The following is a 20,668-nucleotide window of genomic DNA, read 5'->3' on the forward strand; positions in this document are numbered from 1 at the left end:
CACGAGTTCTAGTATTATGAGAGAGGGAGAAGAACTTTTCTCTATCCACTTTCTCAGTGCCATGCATCATTTTATACACTTCTATCATGTCTCCTCTGACCCGCCTTTTCTCTAAACTAAAAAGCCCCAAATGCTGCAACCTTTCCTCGTAAGGGAGTCGCTCCATCCCCTTGATCATTCTGGTTGCCCTCTTCTGAACCTTTTCCAACTCTATAATACCCTTTTTGAGATGAGGCGACCAGAACTGTACACAGTATTCCAAATGCGGCTGCACCATAGATTTATACAACGGCATTATGATATCGGCTGTTTTATTTTCAATACCTTTCCTAATTATCGCTAGCATGGAATTTGCCTTTTTCACAGCTGCCGCACACTGGGTCGACATTTTCATCGTGCTGTCCTCTACAAGCCCGAGGTCTCTCTCCTGGTCGGTCACCGCCAGTTCAGACCCCATGAGCGTACATGTGAAATTGAGATTTTTGGCTCCAATATGCATAATTTTACACTTGTTTATATTGAATTGCGTTTGCCATTTTTCCGCCCATTCGCTCAGTTTGGTGAGGTCTTTTTAGAGCTCTTCGCAATCCCTTTTTGTTTTAACAACCCTGAACAATTTAGTGTCATCAGCAAACTTGGCCACTTCACTGCTCACTCCTAATTCTAGGTCATTAATGAACAAGTTGAAAAGTACAGGTCCCAATACCGATCCTTGAGGCTGGCTTCTAACCTTTCCTGAGCGGGCTCAGACCCTCTTGATGGGTTTACCCACTGATTCCGAGGAGCACCATGGAGGGGGCAGTGGGGTTAAAAAGGCTTTTCGGTGGCGACTCGGAATCGGCCCATCCGACCGCGAGGTGATCTACACTTCCGGATCTCTGTGTCTGCTGGCCATAGAGAAGAGACAAGTGATGGTTCGCCCAGCATGGCAATGACCTCTCTAGGCAGCTCTCTCTGTTGCTCTGGCGGACCTCGCGGCTCATAGTTTTCCTGCCGCCGAGAGGGCGGGCGTCCCGAGCAAGCGGGTCATTTGCATGGAGCCCGCCCATTGGCGCCCAGGTAAGCCTCTTCCACGCCCTTCTGCCCCAGCCACGCCCCTAGCGTCGTCCGCAAGGCTGTCCCAGGGCACCGGCCGAGGAATCTCTCCCGGCCGCGCCGGCCGCTGTGCTACCCGAGCAATGAATGAATGAACTGAATGCATGAATGGAGGGCGCGCGGGCTGGCCCTTCCAGCCAGGCGGGGCTCGCGCGGTGCAGAAAGCCGGTGGGGGGGGCCTGCTGGAAGGAAGGGGCTGCTCAAGTGCAGGCGGCTGCCGCCGGGGTGGCTTCTGCAGAGCCTTATTGTCGAATTCGACTCTATTTGTTGATTTATTTTTGCTTTATTTGACAAAATGTATATACCGCTTGAGTGTGACGAACCTCTTCTAAGCGGTTTAGGAGGCTCCGTGGAGGGACGCGATCCTCCAACGTCTCTCCAGCCGCCCTCAGGAAAGTCGCGCCCCCTCGGCCGCTGGTGCCTCCGAGGCTGCTGCGGATGGAGCGCCGCGAGGCCCCGGAGCCCCTTCGGGTTTAGCGGCGGCCCAGGGCGGCTCTGCGACAACGAGGACGTGAGGGAGGAGCCGAGCAGCTGCCGGTTCTGTCAGGAGCCCCGCGGGCTGGCGGAGCAAAGAAGACCCTCTCCCGTGCCCCATTCCCCAGCCAGGGCCCCCCAGAGGTTTGGGGTCGGGCTTCCATCGCTATCCCTGGCTATTTCCCGTCGCTCTGGCTGGTGGCCAGTGGAGTCCAGCGACCTCTGCGCGGGCACCGCCTTGGGGAAGGCTGCAAAGGCCAGATGCCTAGCCGCGAGGGGACCCGCACCAGGTTCCCTCGCAGGAATCTGCCCGCGCCGCTGCTCTTTTCGCTTGCCGAGCCCTTGGCCGCCTCTTACGCACCCCGCCCGTCTTTAGGGGCTTCAGTCGAACAATGGGGAGGGGTGCCTGTGGAGGGAGGGCTGGCCTCCCCCCGCTGCCTTTCATGCTCCCTCCTCCGTTCCTGCCGTCCCTGATTTTGAATTCGTGCCCTCTCCTGCCCGCCATATCTGTCCTTCAGGCCTCCACCTTCTGCTGCTCAACTTTTCCTCCTCCACTTGGCAGTGAACTGCTTTTTCCTGTTTGTTTCCCATCCCTTGCCTCCTTTCTTGCCCCATCAACCAATCTGGGCAGCAGCAACTTCTTTTCCAGTATCTCCCATTGCCTGCTCCTGCTCAGTGGTTTTGAACCCAGGAAAAAAACCTCTCCGCGAGTCAAGCTGCCCATGAACACATCTTCTGTTTTTCCAATCTGAAGATTCCGCAGGCAGCTTTCCTCCTCTCCATTGTAGATGTCCGGCCTCCTCTCAAGTATATTTGAACGACATCAAGGGCAGGAGAAGGAAAATCTGGCTGTTGGGCAAGAGCACAACCACCAGAACCGCAGAGATGCCTTCATGGCCCATCTCCACAGACAGAAAATCCCAGAAGGCAAGCCACTGGAGGTGGTATGCACCTAGCAGGAGCACAAGTATTGATTGTATTTCTATGCTGCTGTCGATCCAAATGAATCCCAAGTGGAAAGAGTGCTGTTGTGATTGTGTTATGGTTGTGGGTTCACCACAGTCTGCTTATGTTAATAAGCTTGATGTTATTGGAACCCTCCTTTGGAGGGTTCAGGAGCATCAGTAAGCCAATTTCCAGTGATCGGGAGAGGGTCACGCCTACTGCCCAGGCCATCTCTGTATTCTGGAGTATGTCCAGAACTTTGGCAGAATCACCAGCCATGCCAGCAGGAAACCCAAACTGCACAAGAGTCCTCAACAGAGTCAGGATCTGTCAGACTCTGGGAGCAAAAGAAGTGAATGGAAGTCCTCCCTCACTCTGCTGAGGATAGGAATTCCCTGAATGCCCAAACCTCGATCAGGTTCACACCTGTTATAGCATGCTGACCCTCTGTCCATTCCTGGATTATCTCATTCTGCCCAGCGCGTAATAGCAGGTCAAATGTGATGCTGTCCTCAGCTGCTACTTGGAGGAAGAGTGGGATATAAATGTAATAAATAAAATAAAATCTGCCACAGATGTGGGGATCACAGTTCTCTAGGATAGTCCTGTGGTTGTCATGGTAGCACCTTACTTGGGGAGGGGCTTGATGTTGTTTAGGGGCTCAGAACTAAATGCCTGAGGACCTGCGAAACCAAATCCAAGGCCACCTCTGCCATCTCAAACAGAATGCCTGCTTGGCAATGGCAAGGCCAGTACATTGGCCGAATCTGTTCTATGTGCCTGACACCAGGTGCAGAACTTGCAAACTGGGGCACCATAGAACAGAAGACCTGGAAAGGAAGATGGAATTGCAGTAGACTATTAACTCTGCCTTCTTGGCAATCAAGTCTAGGCTGATGGTTCTGGGCTGAGAATCCAAATGACACGCTCATGCCACTTGTCTGGTTCGGCCAGGTTGTGTCGTTTCAAGCGGAGTCAGCACCCTCCTCCAGGATTGGACTTTTGACAGCAGCTGTTTGAACATGCACAAACCTTGCATTTAGCATCAGTACTTGAGGATCAGCAGTATGTTGACACGGCAACCAAGATCTCTTTGCTATGGAGTGAGACCAGAATAGGGGTGGGGGGAGATGCCTAACTTGTCTGTTTGCCTTTCCATTTACTTGGCTTGCTCACCACACCATCAGGGCTCAATGCTGGCAATTGGAATACTCCCTTCCCTGATACGCCATTCCATAGCCTATATAAAATATCCATAATAGTTAGATACGTCATATCTACTCCTATATCATGGGACAATATAATAAGGACAGCACCATAGAATAGCAAGTGCTGACTTAGAACAAGAGAAAGATAATGAACTGTGCTCTCCCATTCACCTGCTTCCAGGGACCCTCACCCAGATACTTACAACCCTCTGGCCCCAACTCTGTCTCCCTGACCAGGGGGCATTCCCCAGGCCAGCTCTCATCACCTCTCCAGGGAGTTCATTATCAACATTCAGGTCCCCAAATGAAGAGTGATGTCCTGGGGTTGCATCCGTGGCAAAGGGAGGCACTGGGGGATGGCAATGACTGGTGAAGCCCTCTAGGGAGTCAGTCAGCCCCAAATCCGGAGGAGTGCTGCTGAAGAGCCGCAGAAGTGGCTTGGGGGGAGGCATCTTTACCTCCTCGGAAGCCGATGAGCAGAGCGGCTGGGCTAGCTTATTGGAGTCCCCTTGGCAGCCACTTGAAGGGTAGGACTTTTTGTGAGAAGGTATAATGTGACCCCAATGCTCTCCAACAAGTTCTCTACACCCCTACTTAAAGGTATGAGCCTGAAGCCAATGGAGTTTCCCCACCATCTGAGCAAGCAGGGATAGATAAGTTCAAATGATTATAACATTTTATTATGCTATAGCCATAATGGAATTACTAGAATAAGAAATCACACACAAAGAATAAATGCTTACAAAGGTTTTTCCTTATATAGGCCCAGGTCCTCCTTGTTTCTCTCCTTTGCTTGCTTAGTTATTCTCGAAGTAGTTCCTCCATCTTAGACTCTCCATGAAGGTCTCCCCCCCTCTCCTGCACTTACTCAGAGCCTTTTGCCTGCAGTTTCTCCCATCTCTGCATTTCTACCTTTGCCTTTTAACCTCCCCCTCATCTGCTTCCAACTTGGGGTGTCTCTTTATGATCAACCCCCAGATCTTTGCCCTCTGTTACGTGATTGCCTTTCACCAAGTTCCTTGCCTTGCTATTCCAGACCAGATATAATGTGGAAACTTTGCAGTGAGGATTAGACATACTTCCTGTTGTAGGAACTGAAGTAATTAAGAATTCACTGGATAGTGAAATGAGTACAGTGGTGTACATGTGAGAAAGGATTGAACTCATTGGGAATTACTCTGCTTCCATTTCTCTCTATGGGTTAATAGGGCTGTTCATTTATAAGTAGGATATTATAAGCAGCTAAATAAGCTGCCCTGGGCTCCTGCTGGGAGGAAGGGCAGGATATAAATCAAATAATAAATAAATAAAAATAAAAATGGGTGCGGTCATCCGGAGCTTTGGAGTGCGTTGCCATCAGTATGCTGATGACACGCAGCTCTATTTCTCCTTTTCATCTTCTTCAGGTGAGGCTGTCAATGTGTTGAACCGGTGCCTGGCTGTGACAATGGACTGGATGAGGGCTAATAAACTGAGGCTCAATCCAGACAAGATTGAGATGCTGCTAGTGGGTGGTTCTTCTGACCGGATGGTGGATGTCCAACCTGTCCTGGATGGGGTTACACTCCCCATGAAGGAGCAGGTTCATAGCTTGGGGTTTCTTCTAGAACCATCTCTGTCACTTGAGGCTCAGGTAGCCTTGGTGGCATGGAGTGCCTTCTACCAACTTTGGTTGGTAGCCCAGCTACACCCCTATTTGGACAGGGATAATCTGGCTTCAGTTGCCCATACTCTGGTAACCTCCAAGTTAGATTACTGCAATGCACTTAATGTGGGCTGCCTTTGAAGATGGTTCGGAAACTACAGCTTGTGCAAAATGCAGCGGTCAGATTGGTAACAGGGACCAGACAGTTTGAACATATAAAACCGATTCTGGCCTGCTTGCATTGGCTGCCTGTATGTTTCCGAGCTCGATTCAAGGTGCTCAATTCAATGTCACCCCATTGTCATGGTCAGATCACTTCCTGGTGAAGTTTAGACTTATGGCTCCGATCCTTCCCTGCAGGGGTGGTGGACAGATTAAGATGGTCCGCCCCCGGAGCCTAATGGAATCCACTGGATTCCTGAATGCCCTGGGGGAGTTCCCAGTAGATAGAGTGGGTGACCCTGTTGAAGCCCTTGTCACGCTGTGGAACAGCGAGGCGCGTCGGGCTCTCAACACAGTTGCCCCCGAGCACCCTCTCCAGCACTGTGCAGCCTGGCTTGCACCTTGATACACCAGTGAGCTAAGAGCAATGAAACAGGGTGGACAACGGCTAGAGAACAAGTGGCGAAGATCTGCTGTGAGGCTGATCGGGCACGAGTAAAACATCATAACCATGCCTACTGTGTGGCGGTGAGGGCGGTGAAGAAGGCCCACTTCTCTGCCTCCATTGCATCCTCAAGTAGCTGTCCGGTGGAGCTTTTCCGTATTGTCAGGGGTCTGTAGACATCAACTCCAGGAAATGGAGTCTTAGACCCTTGGGAGGCCTGCTGTGAATTGTTTGCAAGGCACTTTGAGGGTAAAGTTGGTCGCCTCCGTAGCAGTCTTGTTGCCCCATCCACATCCACTGTAGTTCCCAATGAAGTGTCCAGTGGAACGTCTGCTGCAACTTCTTGGGAACGGTTTCAGTTGATGCGGCCTGATGATGTGGACAAGGTGCTTGCGATGTTGCGGCCAGCAATGTGTCCTCTCGTCCCTTGCCCTTCTTGGCTTATTAAAGCTCGCCAAGGGGGTCTGACCGAGTGGATCCAGGGTGTGGTCAACGCATCATTGCGAGAGGGAGTGGTTCCAGCCACCTTGAAAGAGGCGGTGATTCAACCACTTTTGAAAAAGCCCACCCTGGACCAATCGGTTTGTGACAACTACTGACTGGTTGCAAATATCCCCTTCTTAGGGAAGGTGATTGAGAGGGTTGTGGCGCAGCAAATGCAAGTACTCTTGGATGAAACAGATTATCTTGACCCATCTCAGTCTGGGTTCAGGCCTGGTTATGGGACTGAATTGGCCTTGGTCGCCCTGATGGATGACTTTTATCGGGAGAAAGACAGGGGGAGTGCAACCCTGTTGTTCTTACTTGATCTCTCAGTGGCTTTTGATACCATTGACCATGGTATCCTTCTGGGCTGACTCGGTGAGATGGGTACTAAAGGCACTGTTTTACAGTGGTTCCAATCCTACCTCCAGAGTCATTCTCAGAGAATAGCATTGGGTGACTGTCTTTCGCCCCCCTGGCAGCTGTGCTGTGGGGTGCCGCAAGGTACCATCTTGTCCCCCATGCTGTTTAACATCTATGTGAAGCCCTTGGGAGCAGTCATCAGGAGCTTTGGGGTGAGGTGTCAGCAGTATGCTGATGATACCCACCTCTATTTCTCCGTAACATCTGAATCAGGAGAGGCTGTGCAAGCCCTGGACTGCTGCCTGGACTCGGTGGTGGGCTGGATGAGGGCCAATAAACTGACTCTGAATCCTAGCAAGACGGAGGCGCTGGGGGTTGGTGGTTCCTGAGTTCGGATAATTGGTCAGTTGCCTGCTTTGGAAGGGGTCGTACTCCATCTGAAAGAGCAGGTCCGTAGCCTGGGGGTGCTCCTGGATCCATCTTTGTTGCTAGAGGCCCAGGTGACCTCAGTGGCTAGGAGTGCCTTTTACCAACTTCGGCTGGTGAGACAGCTGCGGCTGTTTCTTGACCTGGATAGCCTGACCGCTGTTGTCCATGCACTAGTAACCTCTAGGCTGGATTACTGTAATGCTCTCTATGTGGGACTGCCCTTGAGGTTGGTCCGGAAGCTGCAACTGGTGCAAAATGTGGCAGCGAGACTGCTCACTGGAGCAGGGTATCGCCAACATGTCACCCCGCTGCTCAAAGAATTGCACTGGCTGCCCCTTTGCTACTGGGCCTAGTTCATGGTTCTAGTTTTGGAGTACAAAGCCCTATACAGCTCAGGACCAGGATACCTGAAAGACTGTCTTACCCCTAATATGCCCAGTCGATCACTGCGCTCTGCAGGTGAGGGCCTCCTGCAGATACCATCTTATCAGGAGGTTCGTTCTGCACAATATAGGAAACAGACCTTTAGTGTGGCAGCACCTACCCTGTGGAATTCCCTCCCCTTGAATATTAGGCAGGCGCCATCTCTGCTATCTTTTCGGCTCCTTTTGAAGACTTTCCTCTTTCATCAAGCCTTTTAAGTTGAGACGTATCCCAGTCTGCATTTGTGTCAGAATTGTTTAATACGTTTTTAAATAATGTTTTAACCCTTTTTTAAAGTTGTTTTTTTAAAAATGTTTTTAATGCTGTTTTGTTTTAATGATTTTAAGATCTGTTTTTATGATGTTTTAGAGTGTTTTAGTGCTTTGTTTCCCACCCTTGGCTCCTGCTGGGAGGAAGGGCAGGATACAAATTGATTAAATAAATAAATAAAATAAAGGTGCATGCTGGTTTTAACCTATAAAGTCTTACATGGCTTGGGACCACAATACCTGATGGAACGCCTCTCCCAACACAAACCCACCCATACACTATGCTCAGCATCAAAGGCTGTCCTCCGGGTGCCTACTCCGAGGGAAGCTGGGAGGCTGGCAACAAGGGAGAGGGCTTTCGCAGTGGTGGCCCCCAAATTATGGAATGATCTCCTTGACGAGATATGCCTGGCACCAACACTGTTTTCTTTTCGGCACCAGGTTAAGACTTTTCTCTTCTCCCAGGCATTTTAGCATGTGTTTTCTAAATTGTTTTTAAAAACGTGTTTTTAAATTTGTATATTTGTTTTTAATGTTTTTAATTGTTGTAAACCGCCCAGAGAGCTTCAGCTATGGGGTGGTATACAAATGTAATAAATAAATAAACAAACAAATAAATAAATATGGCTATAAGCTGTGATTTTGCTATGACATGTACTGTGACATCTGTAATCATATATAAATCCATGTAACTAGGTCTAGGAGAGAGACCTTTCCCTTTTGATTGCGCTCTCCTGATGGTCATCAGTTCTTTTGTTGTTGCTTATTAATAAACTTCTGTCCTTTTGGCAGTTAACTTGGAATTGGCTCCTTTGTTTTTTTCTTCCACACATGTCTACCCAGAAGTAAGTGTCTGTGTTTTAATGGGGCTTATTCCAAAGTAATTGAGTACAGGATTACAAAATCAAATAATTTTAACACAAATTATTATTAATAAATTAAACATTATTCTTTTATATTTCAAAAATACAGTTAGCTGAGTAGTTTTGTCATTGGGGCAGAGCACTTGAAAGTGGGAGCAGATTTTTGTGTGTGTGTGCTGTGCAGAATACAGACTGCTTTTCCTATTTTACCTGTAAAAGAAAAAATTCCACCCCTTCCCACTCTGGCGTTCTCTTTATGTGGTCTTGTTTTGCTACACTTTGGAGACAGACTGTCTGGCTTCAGATGCAATCCAGAGCTACCTTGACCCACTTTGGACCAGCCTGAATCGGCCTGATTCGGTTAGGGATTCATCTAAAGTAGTTGCAGAGCCCTCGGAAAATATGTAATGATAAATGCAGTGCTTAACTAAAGGATCATTTGTGAATTAAGGTTGAGGGGTGATTCTTAAAAAATGTGTCGGTATTTCTGTAACCAGGAATTATTTGCATAACCAGTAATGGTCATTCAGGTTTTGTGCTTTACATATTTTGTTCCTTTCAGGGCTGGCTTTTGACAACTATCTGCGGTTGCTGTTCCCAGTGGACATCATTTCAATCCAGACAGGTGTGAAGCTGTGATGGCTTCACCCAAAACCTTTTGGAGGGTTCTTTGCATGCTTAGAGTCTGTTGGTGCCTTCTGCCTCAGACTGGCTACCTGCACCCAGATGAGTTTTTTCAGTCTCCAGAGGTCATGGCAGGTAATGTGTCTCATGTATGTTGTATGCAAAATTTGGTTTGGCAAGGTTTTGTATCTGGTTGTTATAAGGTCGGGGGCGGGGTAGTGTTAGGTTCGAGTGCCTACAACCTTGTAGTTGAGCTGCCTTTCATTTCCACCATTGTTCGAAAAGGGCCAAGTATAAGTTTATAAAGGGTTACCAATGTATCTGAGTATGCTGAATTATAAGCATAGTGCTGTTGGTTCATAATTTTATTTGTGTTTTGTTTTGATTTTAGTGATTCAAGTTTTTTTTTAAAAAAATCTAATTTTATGTTGTAATGTTATAACCCTGAGAGACAGCTTTTCTAGTGGAAAGAGGGTATACATTAACAGAGCAGTCCTAACTATAGGAAGATAGCAGAATTTATGTTGGCTTAAATTAAGCTGGTGCAAGTTACCCCTGTGCCAAACTTCCTTTAAGAGTGAGGCTGTTGTGGCTGAGCTGGCACAAGCCTGGCTGCGGCAAAACAAGCCTTTAAAATAGAGTTGTACTTACAGAACCTTTGCTGGTGTAACTTCTGCTGGGTTGCCAGGTCACATGACAGAACTGAAAGAGGTTCGGATTAGGTATAAGTGCTCCCTGCTGCCGCCACCCTCACTCCATTTTAGGGACTTACATTGGCCCTGGCTAAGCTGGGTTGAGGGACATGTTGGCATATCTCCAGCTGAGCCAGAGGTCTGCCAGATCCTAACTTGCAGATCTTGGGTTTGGATTGCCCCTAAACAATCAAATAGACCGCCACAACTGATTGTATTTCATTGTATTTTTGTTTGTTTTTCTTTTCTTTTCTTTTGGGGGGGTTGTTTTAAGGTTGGGTGCCTGCCTGAGTGGTGGAAGGTTACATCGGGGCATGTGTCAATCACAGGGGAGTGATGGGGGAAGGGTGGGAGGCCAATGTATACCGAGGCTGGGCGGCAGATGCTGGTGGAAAGCTAGGGGCAGGTCACGTCAGGTAAGAGGAACTAGGGAGAGATGCATAATATCTGTCCCCTGTTCCGGGCCTGTCCAGAGCCAACAGACAGCTGGGGGATGCTTGACTCCACACTCTGGCCTTCGACTGCTGCTGTGCAATGCCAGGTCTGTTGCCCAAAAAAATCCCTCATCCATGATATGATATTGGATGAGGGCGCGGACCTGGCATGTATTATGGAAACCTGGCTGGATGAGGCTGCTGCTCCTATCCTTGCAGCCATGTGTCCGGCTGGGTTCTTGTATGCACAGCAGACGAGGGTCGGTAGTCGGGGAGGGGGAGTGGCGGTTATTTACCGAAGGTCCCTGGTTCTCACCAGACCTCCTCTCTGTGAGACCAAGGTGGCAGATTGCATGTACTGGAGGTTGGGCCCAAAGGGCAGTCTAGGGATTCTGCTCGTGTACCGCCCACCCCGCTGCACGACGGACTCCCTGGCCGAGGTGCTGGAGGTGGTCTCGGCTGTGCGTGTACAGTCCCCAAACCTACTGGTATTGGGGGACTTCAATGTACATTCAGAGGCCATCCTTACTGGGGCGCCTCGGGACTTCATGGAAACCATGGCTTCCTGGGATCAGTTCCAGCTTCTTCCATCTGATGAAGTGGACAAGGTGCTTTCAACCTTAAAGCCAACCACTTGCTTACTCGATCCTTGCCCATCGTGGCTCATTATGAGCTGCAAAGATAGACTGGGTGAGGGATCAAGATGGTGGTAAATACATCTCTCGAAGAGGGAGTAATGCCATCATCGCTCAAGGAGGCAGTAATAAAACCAATCTTAAAGAAGCCCGCCTTGGATCCCCGAGATCTGAACAACTTTCGCCCAGTCTCAAATTTGCCATTCTTAGGCAAGGCGATTGAGCGGGTGGTGGAGAAACAGTTGCAAGCACACTTGGAGGAAGCAGATTATCTGGATCCATTTCAATCGGGCTTCAGGCCTGGACATGGGACTGAAACAGCCTTGGTCGCCTTGGTAGATGATATGACGAGGGTGTGGGATAGGAGCGAATGCACCTTCCTTGTCCTCCTTGATCTCTCAGCGGCTTTCGATACCGTTGACCACGTTATCCTCCTGGACCGCCTGAAGAGGTTAGGCATGGGGGGCACTGTATTGCAGTGGTTCCATTCCTTCCTCTCTGGTAGGTACCAAAGAGTGGCATTGGAGGATGAGGTTTCGGATCCTTGGCCTCTCACTTGTGGGGTGCCACAGGGTTGCATCCTCTCCCCGATGCTGTTCAACATCTATATAAAGCCGCTGGGGGCAATCATCAGGAGATTTGGGCTGCAATGTCATCAGTATGCGGATGACACGCAGCTCTATCTCTCATTTAAATCTTCACCGAGGTTGGCTGTAGAAACCCTGTCCAAGTGCCTGGAGTCGGTGAGTGGCTGGATGGGAAGGAATAAGCTGAAGCTGAACCCTGACAAAACCGAGGTACTGTTTGTGGGAGACAAGGGAAGGCTGGGGGATGTGGACCTGGTGCTCATGGGGTACGATTGCCCCTGAAAGACCAGGTCCGCAGCCTGGGGGTCATTCTTGACTCCCAGCTGACCATAAGAACATAAGAAGAGCCTGCTGGATCAGGCCAGTGGCCCATCTAGTCCAGCATCCTGTTCTCACAGTGGCCAACCAGGTGCCTGGGGGAAGCCCGCCAGCAGGACCCGAGTGCAAGAACACTCTCCCTTCCTGAGGCTTCCGGCAACTGGTTTTCAGAAGCATGCTGCCTCTGACTAGGGTGGCACAGCACAGCCATCATGGCTAGTAGCCATTGATAGCCCTGTCCTCCATGAATTTGTCTAATCTTCTTTTAAAGCCATCCAAGCTGGTGGCCATTACTGTATCTTGTGGGAGTAAATTCCATAGTTTAACTATGCGCTGAGTAAAGAAGTACTTCCTTTTGTCTGTCCTGAATCTTCCAACATTCAGCTTCTTTGAATGTCCACGAGTTCTAGTATTATGAGAGAGGGAGAAGAACTTTTCTCTATCCACTTTCTCAATGCCATGCATAATTTTATACACTTCTATCATGTCTCCTCTGACCCGCCTTTTCTCTAAACTAAAAAGCCCCAAATGCTGCAACCTTTCCTCATAAGGGAGTCGCTCCATCCCCTTGATCATTCTGGTTGCCCTCTTCGGAACCTTTTCCAACTCTATAATATCCTTTTTGAGATGAGGCGACCAGAACTGTACACAGTATTCCAAATGCGGCCGCACCATAGATTTATACAATGGCATTATGATATCGGCTGTTTTATTTTCAATACCTTTCCTAATTATCCCTAGCATGGAATTTGCCTTTTTCACAACTGCCGCACACTGGGTCGACATTTTCATCGTGCTGTCCACTACAACCCCGAGGTCTCTCTCCTGGTCGGTCACCGCCAGTTCAGACCCCATGAGCATATATGTGAAATTCAGATTTTTTGCTCCAATATGCATAATTTTACACTTGTTTATATTGAATTGCATTTGCCATTTTTCCACCCATTCACTCAGTTTGGAAAGGTCTTTTTGGAGCTCTTCGCAATCCCTTTTTGTTTTAACAACCCTGAACAATTCAGTGTCGTCAGCAAACTTGGCCACTTCACTGCTCACTCCTAATTCTAGGTCATTAATGAACAAGTTGAAAAGTACAGGTCCCAATACCGATCCTTGAGGGACTCCACTTTCTACAGCCCTCCATTGGGAGAACTGTCCGTTTATTCCTACTCTCTGCTTTCTGCTTCTTAACCAATTCCTTATCCACAAGAGGACCTCTCCTCTTATTCCATGACTGCTAAGCTTCCTCAGAAGCCTTTGGTGAGGTACCTTGTCAAACGCTTTTTGAAAGTCTAAGTACACTATGTCCACTGGATCACCTCTATCTATATGCTTGTTGACACTCTCTTTTTGTACACCGCCCAGAGAGCCTTCGGGCTTAGGGCAGTATATAAATTAAACTAAATAAATAAAATAAATAAATAAAGAATTCTAATAGGTTACTGAGACAGGACTTTCCCTTGCAGAAGCCATGCTGGCTCTGCTTCAGCAAGGCTTGTTCTTCTATGTGCTTAGTTAATCTAGCTTTAATAATATTTTCTACCAGTTTTCCAGGGACAGAAGTTAAGCTAACTGGCCTGTAATTTCCGGGATCCCCTCTGGATCCCTTTTTGAAGATTGGCGTTACATTTGCCACTTTCCAGTCCTCAGGCACGGAGGAGGACCCAAGGGACAAGTTACATATTTTAGTTAGCAGATCAGCAATTTCACATTTGAGTTCTTTGAGAACTCTCGGGTGGATGCCATCCGGGCCCGGTGATTTGTCAGTTTTTATATTGTCCATTAAGCTTAGAACTTTCTCTCTCGTTACCACTATTTGTCTCAGTTCCTCAGAATCCCTTCCTGCAAATGTTAGTTCAGGTTCAGGGATCTGCCCTATATCTTCCACTGTGAAGACAGATGCAAAGAATTCATTTAGCTTCTCTGCAATCTCCTTATCGTTCTTTAGTACACCTTTGACTCCCTTATCATCCAAGGGTCCAATCGCCTCCCTAGATGGTCTCCTGCTTTGAATGTATTGATAGAATTTTTTGTTGTTGGTTTTTATGTTCTTAGCAATGTGCTCCTCAAATTCTTTTTTAGCATCCCTTATTGTCTTCTTGCATTTCTTTTGCCAGAGTTTGTGTTCTTTTTTATTTTCTTCATTCGGACAAGACTTCCATTTGTGACCCTCTGGACTTTGTTTTTCAGTTTTCTTTTTACCAATCCCCTCATTTTTGTGAAGTTTCCTCTTTTGAAGTCAAATGTGACCGTGTTGGATTTTCTTGGCAATTGCCCAGTTACATGTATGTTTAATTTAATAGCACTGTGGTCACTGCTCCCAATCGGTTCAACAACACTTACATCTCGCACCAGGTCCCGGTCCCCACTGAGGATTAAGTCCAGGGTTGCCGTCCCTCTGGTCGGTTCCATGACCAACTGGTCTAGGGAATAGTCATTTAGAATATCTAGAAACTTTGCTTCTTTGTCATGACTGGAACACATATGCGGCCAGTCTATGTCCGGGTAGTTGAAGTCACCCATTACTACCACATTTCCTAGTTTGGATGCTTCCTCAATTTCATATCTCATCTCAAAGTCTCCCTGAGCATTTTGATCAGGGGGACGATAGATCGTTCCCAGTATTAAGTCCCTCCTGGGGCATGGTATCACCACCCACAACGATTCTGTGGAGGAGTCTGCCTCTTTTGGGGTTTCGAGCTTGCTGGATTCAGTGCCTTCTTTCACGTATAGAGCGACTCCGTCACCAATACGTCCTTCCCTGTCCTTCCGATATAGTTTATATCCAGGGATAACCGTATCCCACTGGTTTTCTCCATTCCACCAGGTCTCTGTTATGCTCACTATATCAATGCTCTCCTCTAAGACCAAGCACTCCAGTTCTCCCATCTTGGTTCGGAGGCTCCTAGCATTAGCGTACAGGCACTTGTAAGCAGTGTCTCTCTTCAAGTGTCTTTGGCACTTGTGGTTAGGCCTGTGGTAATTTTGCCTTCCCAACCATCTGCTCCCACCGGTAGTACATGCCCTGGTCACCTCTCGCCTAGACTACTGTAATGCGCTCTACGTGGGGTTACCCTTGAAATCGGTCCGGAAGCTGCAACTGGTACAGAATGCGGCAGCTCGTCTGATTAAAGGCAGCCGCCGGCAAGATCACATCACTCCAGTGCTGAAGGAGTTGCACTGGCTACCAGTTGTTTACCGGGCCCAATTCAAGGTGTTGGTTTTGACCTTTAAAACCCTATACGGTTTTAGCCCAGTCGATCTGAAGGAGCGCCTCCAGCATCGTCAGGGATGCCCCTCAACAAGATCAGCCTCAGAAGACCTTCTCTCGATCCCACCAGTTAAAACAGCTAGACTGGTGAGGACTAGAGAGAGGGCTTTTTCAATAGTGGCCCCCACCCTGTGGAACTCTTTCCCAAATGATCTCCGCCATGCCCCTTCTGTGATAAGCTTCCGCCGGGCCTTGAAGACCTGGCTCTTCAGGCAGGCTTTTGGGGTGGGTTAGGTTTTTACTGTTATGGTTTTAAATTTTAATGTTTTAACGTATTGTTTTATCTTGTACGTCACCCAGAGTGGCTGGACAACCAGCCAGATGGGCGACTAACAAATTTAATAAATAATAATAATAAATAATAATTAACTGAGGCAGGGTGGAGTGTTTCCAGCTACTTCACCACCTCCGCCTTTGGAAGGGTTATAAGAAGTTGCTGCAGCAGTGCGACCCTGAATAGCATCATGGGTGAGGTGTTTCCAGCTGCACGCACACACCCCTCCTGCTTTTGGAAGCCTTGTTGCTACAGGAGTAGGACTCTATATAATATAATGGGTGAGGTGTTTCTTGGAGTAAAGTCAAAACTGTCTTCATTCCCCCTTTTTTGCTATATTGCCTCAAAGTGTAATGTTGCCTGCTAACAGATGTGATGTTATATTGTATTGAAAAGGTTTTTGTGTTTAATATGTTATTTGCTGTTTTGTTACTGTTTTATTACTTTTGTTATGAAATTGTTTTTGTAATTGCTGTTCACTTTGTTGTAAGCTGCTTTGAGCACAATTTTGTGTGGAAAGGCAGCATACAAACCAGATGATGATTAATGCCTACTAACCATGTTGGTTTTTTCCTCCCCTCCTTAGGCAGCATATTGGACTTAAAGGTTTATCATCCCTGGGAGTTCCTCCCCAAGTCTCCTTGCAGGACAGTTGTGTTCCCATTGATTACATCTGGAGTTGCTTTCTGGGCCATGCAGGCCCTTCAGCGGCTGGGGCTTTGGGCAAACTGCATCAACAGCTACAGCCTTCTTGTCTCACCTCGCCTTCTCCTGACGTTGTTTTCGTTCATCCTCGACTACAGCGTTTACCAGCTGGCTCCTCTCTGGGGAGCAGATCCATGGCGCTCACTGGCTCTGCTTGCTGGCTCCTACGTCACACTGGTCTTTTACACAAGGACTTTCGCTAACACAGTCGAAGGGCTTCTTTTTGCCTTGCTGCTTCTACTGGTGTCTTCAAGGGGAGCCAGCAAAAACTCAGCCTTGGCCTCCAGATGGCAGAACCCTTTAAATCACAGACTCATTGGGATGACAATAGTTGCGGGCTTTTTCAACAGGCCAACGTTTCTGGCATTTGCATTGGTGCCCCTGCTGTACTGGATTTGTGTAGACACCACATGTCTGCAGAGCATTCAAACAATATCCAGCCGCATCCTGTCTCTGGTCCCAAGTGTTGCTTTCACTGCTGTTATCTTCATAGTGGTGGACAGCTGGTATTTCACTTCTGCCCTGTCAGAGCTTAGCCTGCAGAACATTTATGTGGAAAGCCCGGTGAACATCCTCACTAGACTACGCCAGAGTGTAGTTGTGACCCCCTTTAACTTTCTCACCTATAACCTTAACCCTGATAACCTTGCCCAGCATGGGGCTCACCCTCATCTTACACATTTAGCAGTCAATGGGGTACTGCTTTTTGGGGTCCTTCATATAGAGGCTATCAGCAATGGGTTCAAACTGCTGAAAGGACACATCCACCCCTTTATTTGGCTGGGGGCACCTAAGAGGAGCTCTCGTTCAGCTGTTGCATGTCCAGAAGGCAAGCCGGCACTACTAGCTTTCTATTTTATCCCCCTGGCACTCCTTTCTTTATTCAGCCATCAAGAACCTCGCTTCCTTATCCCCCTTATTTTGCCTCTGGTCCTCTTAGTCACACAGCACAGGCAGGGCCAGCAATGGAAATCTGTCAACATTGTTTTCAATATTGGTGGTGCCCTTTTCTTTGGCTGTTTCCATCAGGGAGGTGTAGTCCCTTGCCTGTTCCACTTGGAACAGCTGACACATTCCCCCCTGAGCCATCACACACACTACACCCTGCTCTTTGCTCGGACCTACATGCCTCCGAGGTTTCTGCTTAATGTGAACAAGAGCAACACGCTGGTGGAGCTTGTCGATATGGCTGGGGCTGACAAAAACTTCCTTTGCCAGATCCTGGGGTCCATAGTGAATGGTCCTGGCTGTGCAGATAGAGAGCTGCACAAAGAAATAACTTGCCGTGTGTTGGTTATAATCCCAGGCACAGTCAGAACAATGATAGAGCAATGCCAGTTACTGGTCAGGAAGGAGACGCTTGTCTTTCCACATCTGACGATGGAAGACCCACCACGAATTTCCATTCTCTTTAGTGAGAAGTGGAGAAGTCAGTTAGGGTTGTATATCCTGCAGCTGAAGAGAAATGAAGAGAGCATCTAGCATCGAGGTGAGCTAAGCAAATAAGCGAGAGAACATGTGGCCCACAAAAAAGCAATCCAAAACTACCCTTGTTATTCTCAGCCCTATATAAGGTATATTTTGTAGCTCCTATTTGCTGGTAGAGGCATCATGATCTACCCTTCTCACCAGACATTGTGACATGGTCCTGACTCTTGCTATGCCACCTCAACCAGCCTAATCTTATGTGGAGCCTAGGACCAGGTGCCAGATGCAAGTGTTGTTAAACCTATGGGGAACAGTGACCATACTGTTATCAAATTCAATGTATATGTAAATGGACAATTGCCACGAAAATCCATCACAGTCACAAGGGAAACCTTTCCACAAATTATTTGTAAAAAGGAAGTTGAAAGGGAAAATCAAGGTCAAATATCCCAATACTTGAGAATTGTTTGAAACCACACTATTAGCTCAGCTAGAATGCATAGCACAGGTCAAGAAAGGTTATACAAATCTATGGTGCAACTGCACTTGGAATACTGTGTAGAGTTCTGGTTGCCTCACTTTAGAAAGGATACTGTAGACCTGGAAAGGTTCAGAAAAGGGCAACCAAAATCATCACAGGGATGGAGCAACTCCTCCATGAGGAAAAGTTGCAGCATTTGGGGCTTTTTAGTTTAGAGAAAAGGTGAGCAAGAGGAGACATGATAGAAGTATGGAAGATTACATACATGGCATGGAGAAAGTGGATAGAGAAAAGTTTTTCTCCCTCTCTCCTAACACTAGAACTCGTAGACATCCTATGAAGTTGAATGCTAGAAGATCGAGGACAGACAAAAGGAAGTTCTTCACACATAGCACAGTTAAAATGTATTTATTCATTTATTATTTGATTTATATCCCACCCTTCCTCCCAGCAGGAGCCCAGGAGTGAAATATGGAATTCACTCCACAAGAAGTACTGATGGCCACCAACCTGGATGAAATAAAAGGAGACAAATTCATGGAAGTTAAGGCTATCCATGACTAATAGCCATGATGGCTATGTTCTACCTCTACTCTCACAAACAGTATGCCTCTGAATGTCAGTTGCTGGGAATTACAAGTGGGAAGAGGCTTGTAATAGGCATCTAATTGGACACTGTGAGAACAGGATGCTGGATGAGATGGGCCCTCTTTGGCCCAATCCACCAGGCTTTTGTTATGTCTGCAGAGAGACACTACCTCCCGTACGCCTTTCCTTGTCATTGCTATAGAGCAGCCTTTCCCAACCAGTGTGCCCCAGATGTTGTTGGCCCACAACTCCCATCAGCCTCCACCAGCATTGCCAATGGGAGGCTGATGGGAGTTGTGGTCCAACAACATCTGGAGGCACACTGGTTGGGAAAGGCTGCTATAGAGTTTATATCCAGAGAAAAACGTGTCCCACTGGTTCTCTCCATTCCACCTGGTTTTTGTTATGCCCACCTTATCAGTGTCTTCTAAGACCAAGCACTCCATTTGCCCATCTTGGCTCGGCTCAGATACTTTTAGCCTTAGCATGTAAACAATTATATATAGCGTCCATCCAAGCGTCATTGGCACTCCTGTTTTAGCCTACGATGCTCTGGCCTCTTTGAACTGTTATCAGGTGTTCCTTCACTTAATAGCTAGTTCTACCCCTCTCCTATTTAAATGATCATAATTCTTTTTATCTTCATTCCAGGGGGAAGAATTGTCCTGAACTAGCTCCTGTCAGCTTGCCCCCTACAATGAGTTTAAAAGCTATTCTACTGCCATTTTGATCTTAAGTGCCAACAGTCTGGTTCCATTCCAGTTCAAGTGCAATCCATTCCTTTTGTACAGGCCCAGCTTCTCAAAACTATTCCCCAGTGCCTAATAAATCCAAGCACCTCCTTCCAACATCACAGTCTCAAAGAATCAGAGAATCGTAGAGTTGGAAAAGGCCTATAAGGCCACTGAATCTAATCCCTGCTTGATGCAGGAATCCAAATTAAAGTATACCTGACAGGTGGCTGTCCAGCTGCCTCTTGAATGCCTCCAGTATTGGAGAGCCCACCACCTCCACAGGTCATTGGTTCCATCGTCATACCGCTCTAACAGGTAGGAAGTTTTCCCTGATGTTCAGCTGAAATCTGGCTTCCTGTAACTTGAGTCTATTTTTCCGTGTCCTGCACTCTGGGATGATCGAGATCCCCCTACCCTCCTCTGTGTGACAGCCTTTCAAGTGCTTGAAGAGGGCTATTATATCTTCCCTCAGTCTTCTCAAGGCAAAATATGCCCAGTTCTTCCATTCTCTCCTCATAGGGCGCATCCACTGCACAGCTGTGCCTGTCTAGCTGGCCTTGCATGTGGAGCCAGTAGCATTGCAGAGAAAGCTACCTTGGAGGTTCTAGCTTTCAACATCCTACCTGGCAACCTGAACTTTGCTTCTAGGACCTTATAACTATATTTCCTGTAGCTCAGTGGTAGAGCATCTGCTTTGCACGTAGAAGATACAAGGTTCAATCCCTAGCATCTCCAGGTAGGGTTAGGACAGAATCCTGTCTGAAACCCTCAGGAGTCGCTGCCAGTCAGTGTAGACAGTACAAAGCTAGATGGACCAATGGTCTCACTCAGTGCAAAACAGCTTCCTATGTTTCCCATTTCATTGGTGCCAACATGCACCATGACTGCTATCTCCTCCCCAGCCCTACCTGCTGGGCTATCTAGATAATTTATGTTGATTCTAGCCAAGAATTTGACAAAATCTGTATTTTGGTTAACAAATTGGTTGTGTCTTGATGATAGTGCCATCAGGTGGATTCACAGCTGGTTGGATAACTACACTCAAAGAGTTCTCTTCAATGGTTTCTCCTTAAACAGGAGGGAGGTTTCAAGGCGG

At 47.7% G+C, this 20,668-nt stretch overlaps 1 protein-coding gene across 1 annotated transcript; it reads left to right on the top strand.

Annotated features, from left to right (window-relative positions):
• The first annotated feature begins 984 nt into the window (after positions 1–984).
• On the top strand, positions 985–18,841 carry PIGZ (phosphatidylinositol glycan anchor biosynthesis class Z). The gene is made up of 4 exons (XM_061634560.1): positions 985–1,059; positions 9,367–9,563; positions 16,223–17,830; positions 18,705–18,841. Exons 2-3 carry the CDS (start codon positions 9,443–9,445, stop codon positions 17,821–17,823), a joined length of 1,722 nt encoding a protein of 573 aa, XP_061490544.1. The 5' UTR covers positions 985–1,059; positions 9,367–9,442; the 3' UTR covers positions 17,824–17,830; positions 18,705–18,841.
• The last annotated feature ends 1,827 nt before the right edge of the window (positions 18,842–20,668 follow it).

This window comes from Rhineura floridana, chromosome 7 (assembly GCF_030035675.1).
Source record: "Rhineura floridana isolate rRhiFlo1 chromosome 7, rRhiFlo1.hap2, whole genome shotgun sequence".
NCBI lineage: Eukaryota > Metazoa > Chordata > Lepidosauria > Squamata > Rhineuridae > Rhineura > Rhineura floridana.

What these genes read in the sequence shown, in the direction of transcription:
- PIGZ (XM_061634560.1), top strand. Translation starts at nt 9,443, where the DNA reads ATGGCTTCACCCAAAACCTTTTGGAGGGTTCTTTGCATGCTTAGAGTC. An exon ending in GTCTCCAGAGGTCATGGCAG is followed by an intron (nt 9,564 to 16,222) that starts GTAATGTGTCTC and finishes TCCCCTCCTTAG; the next exon opens with GCAGCATATTGGACTTAAAG.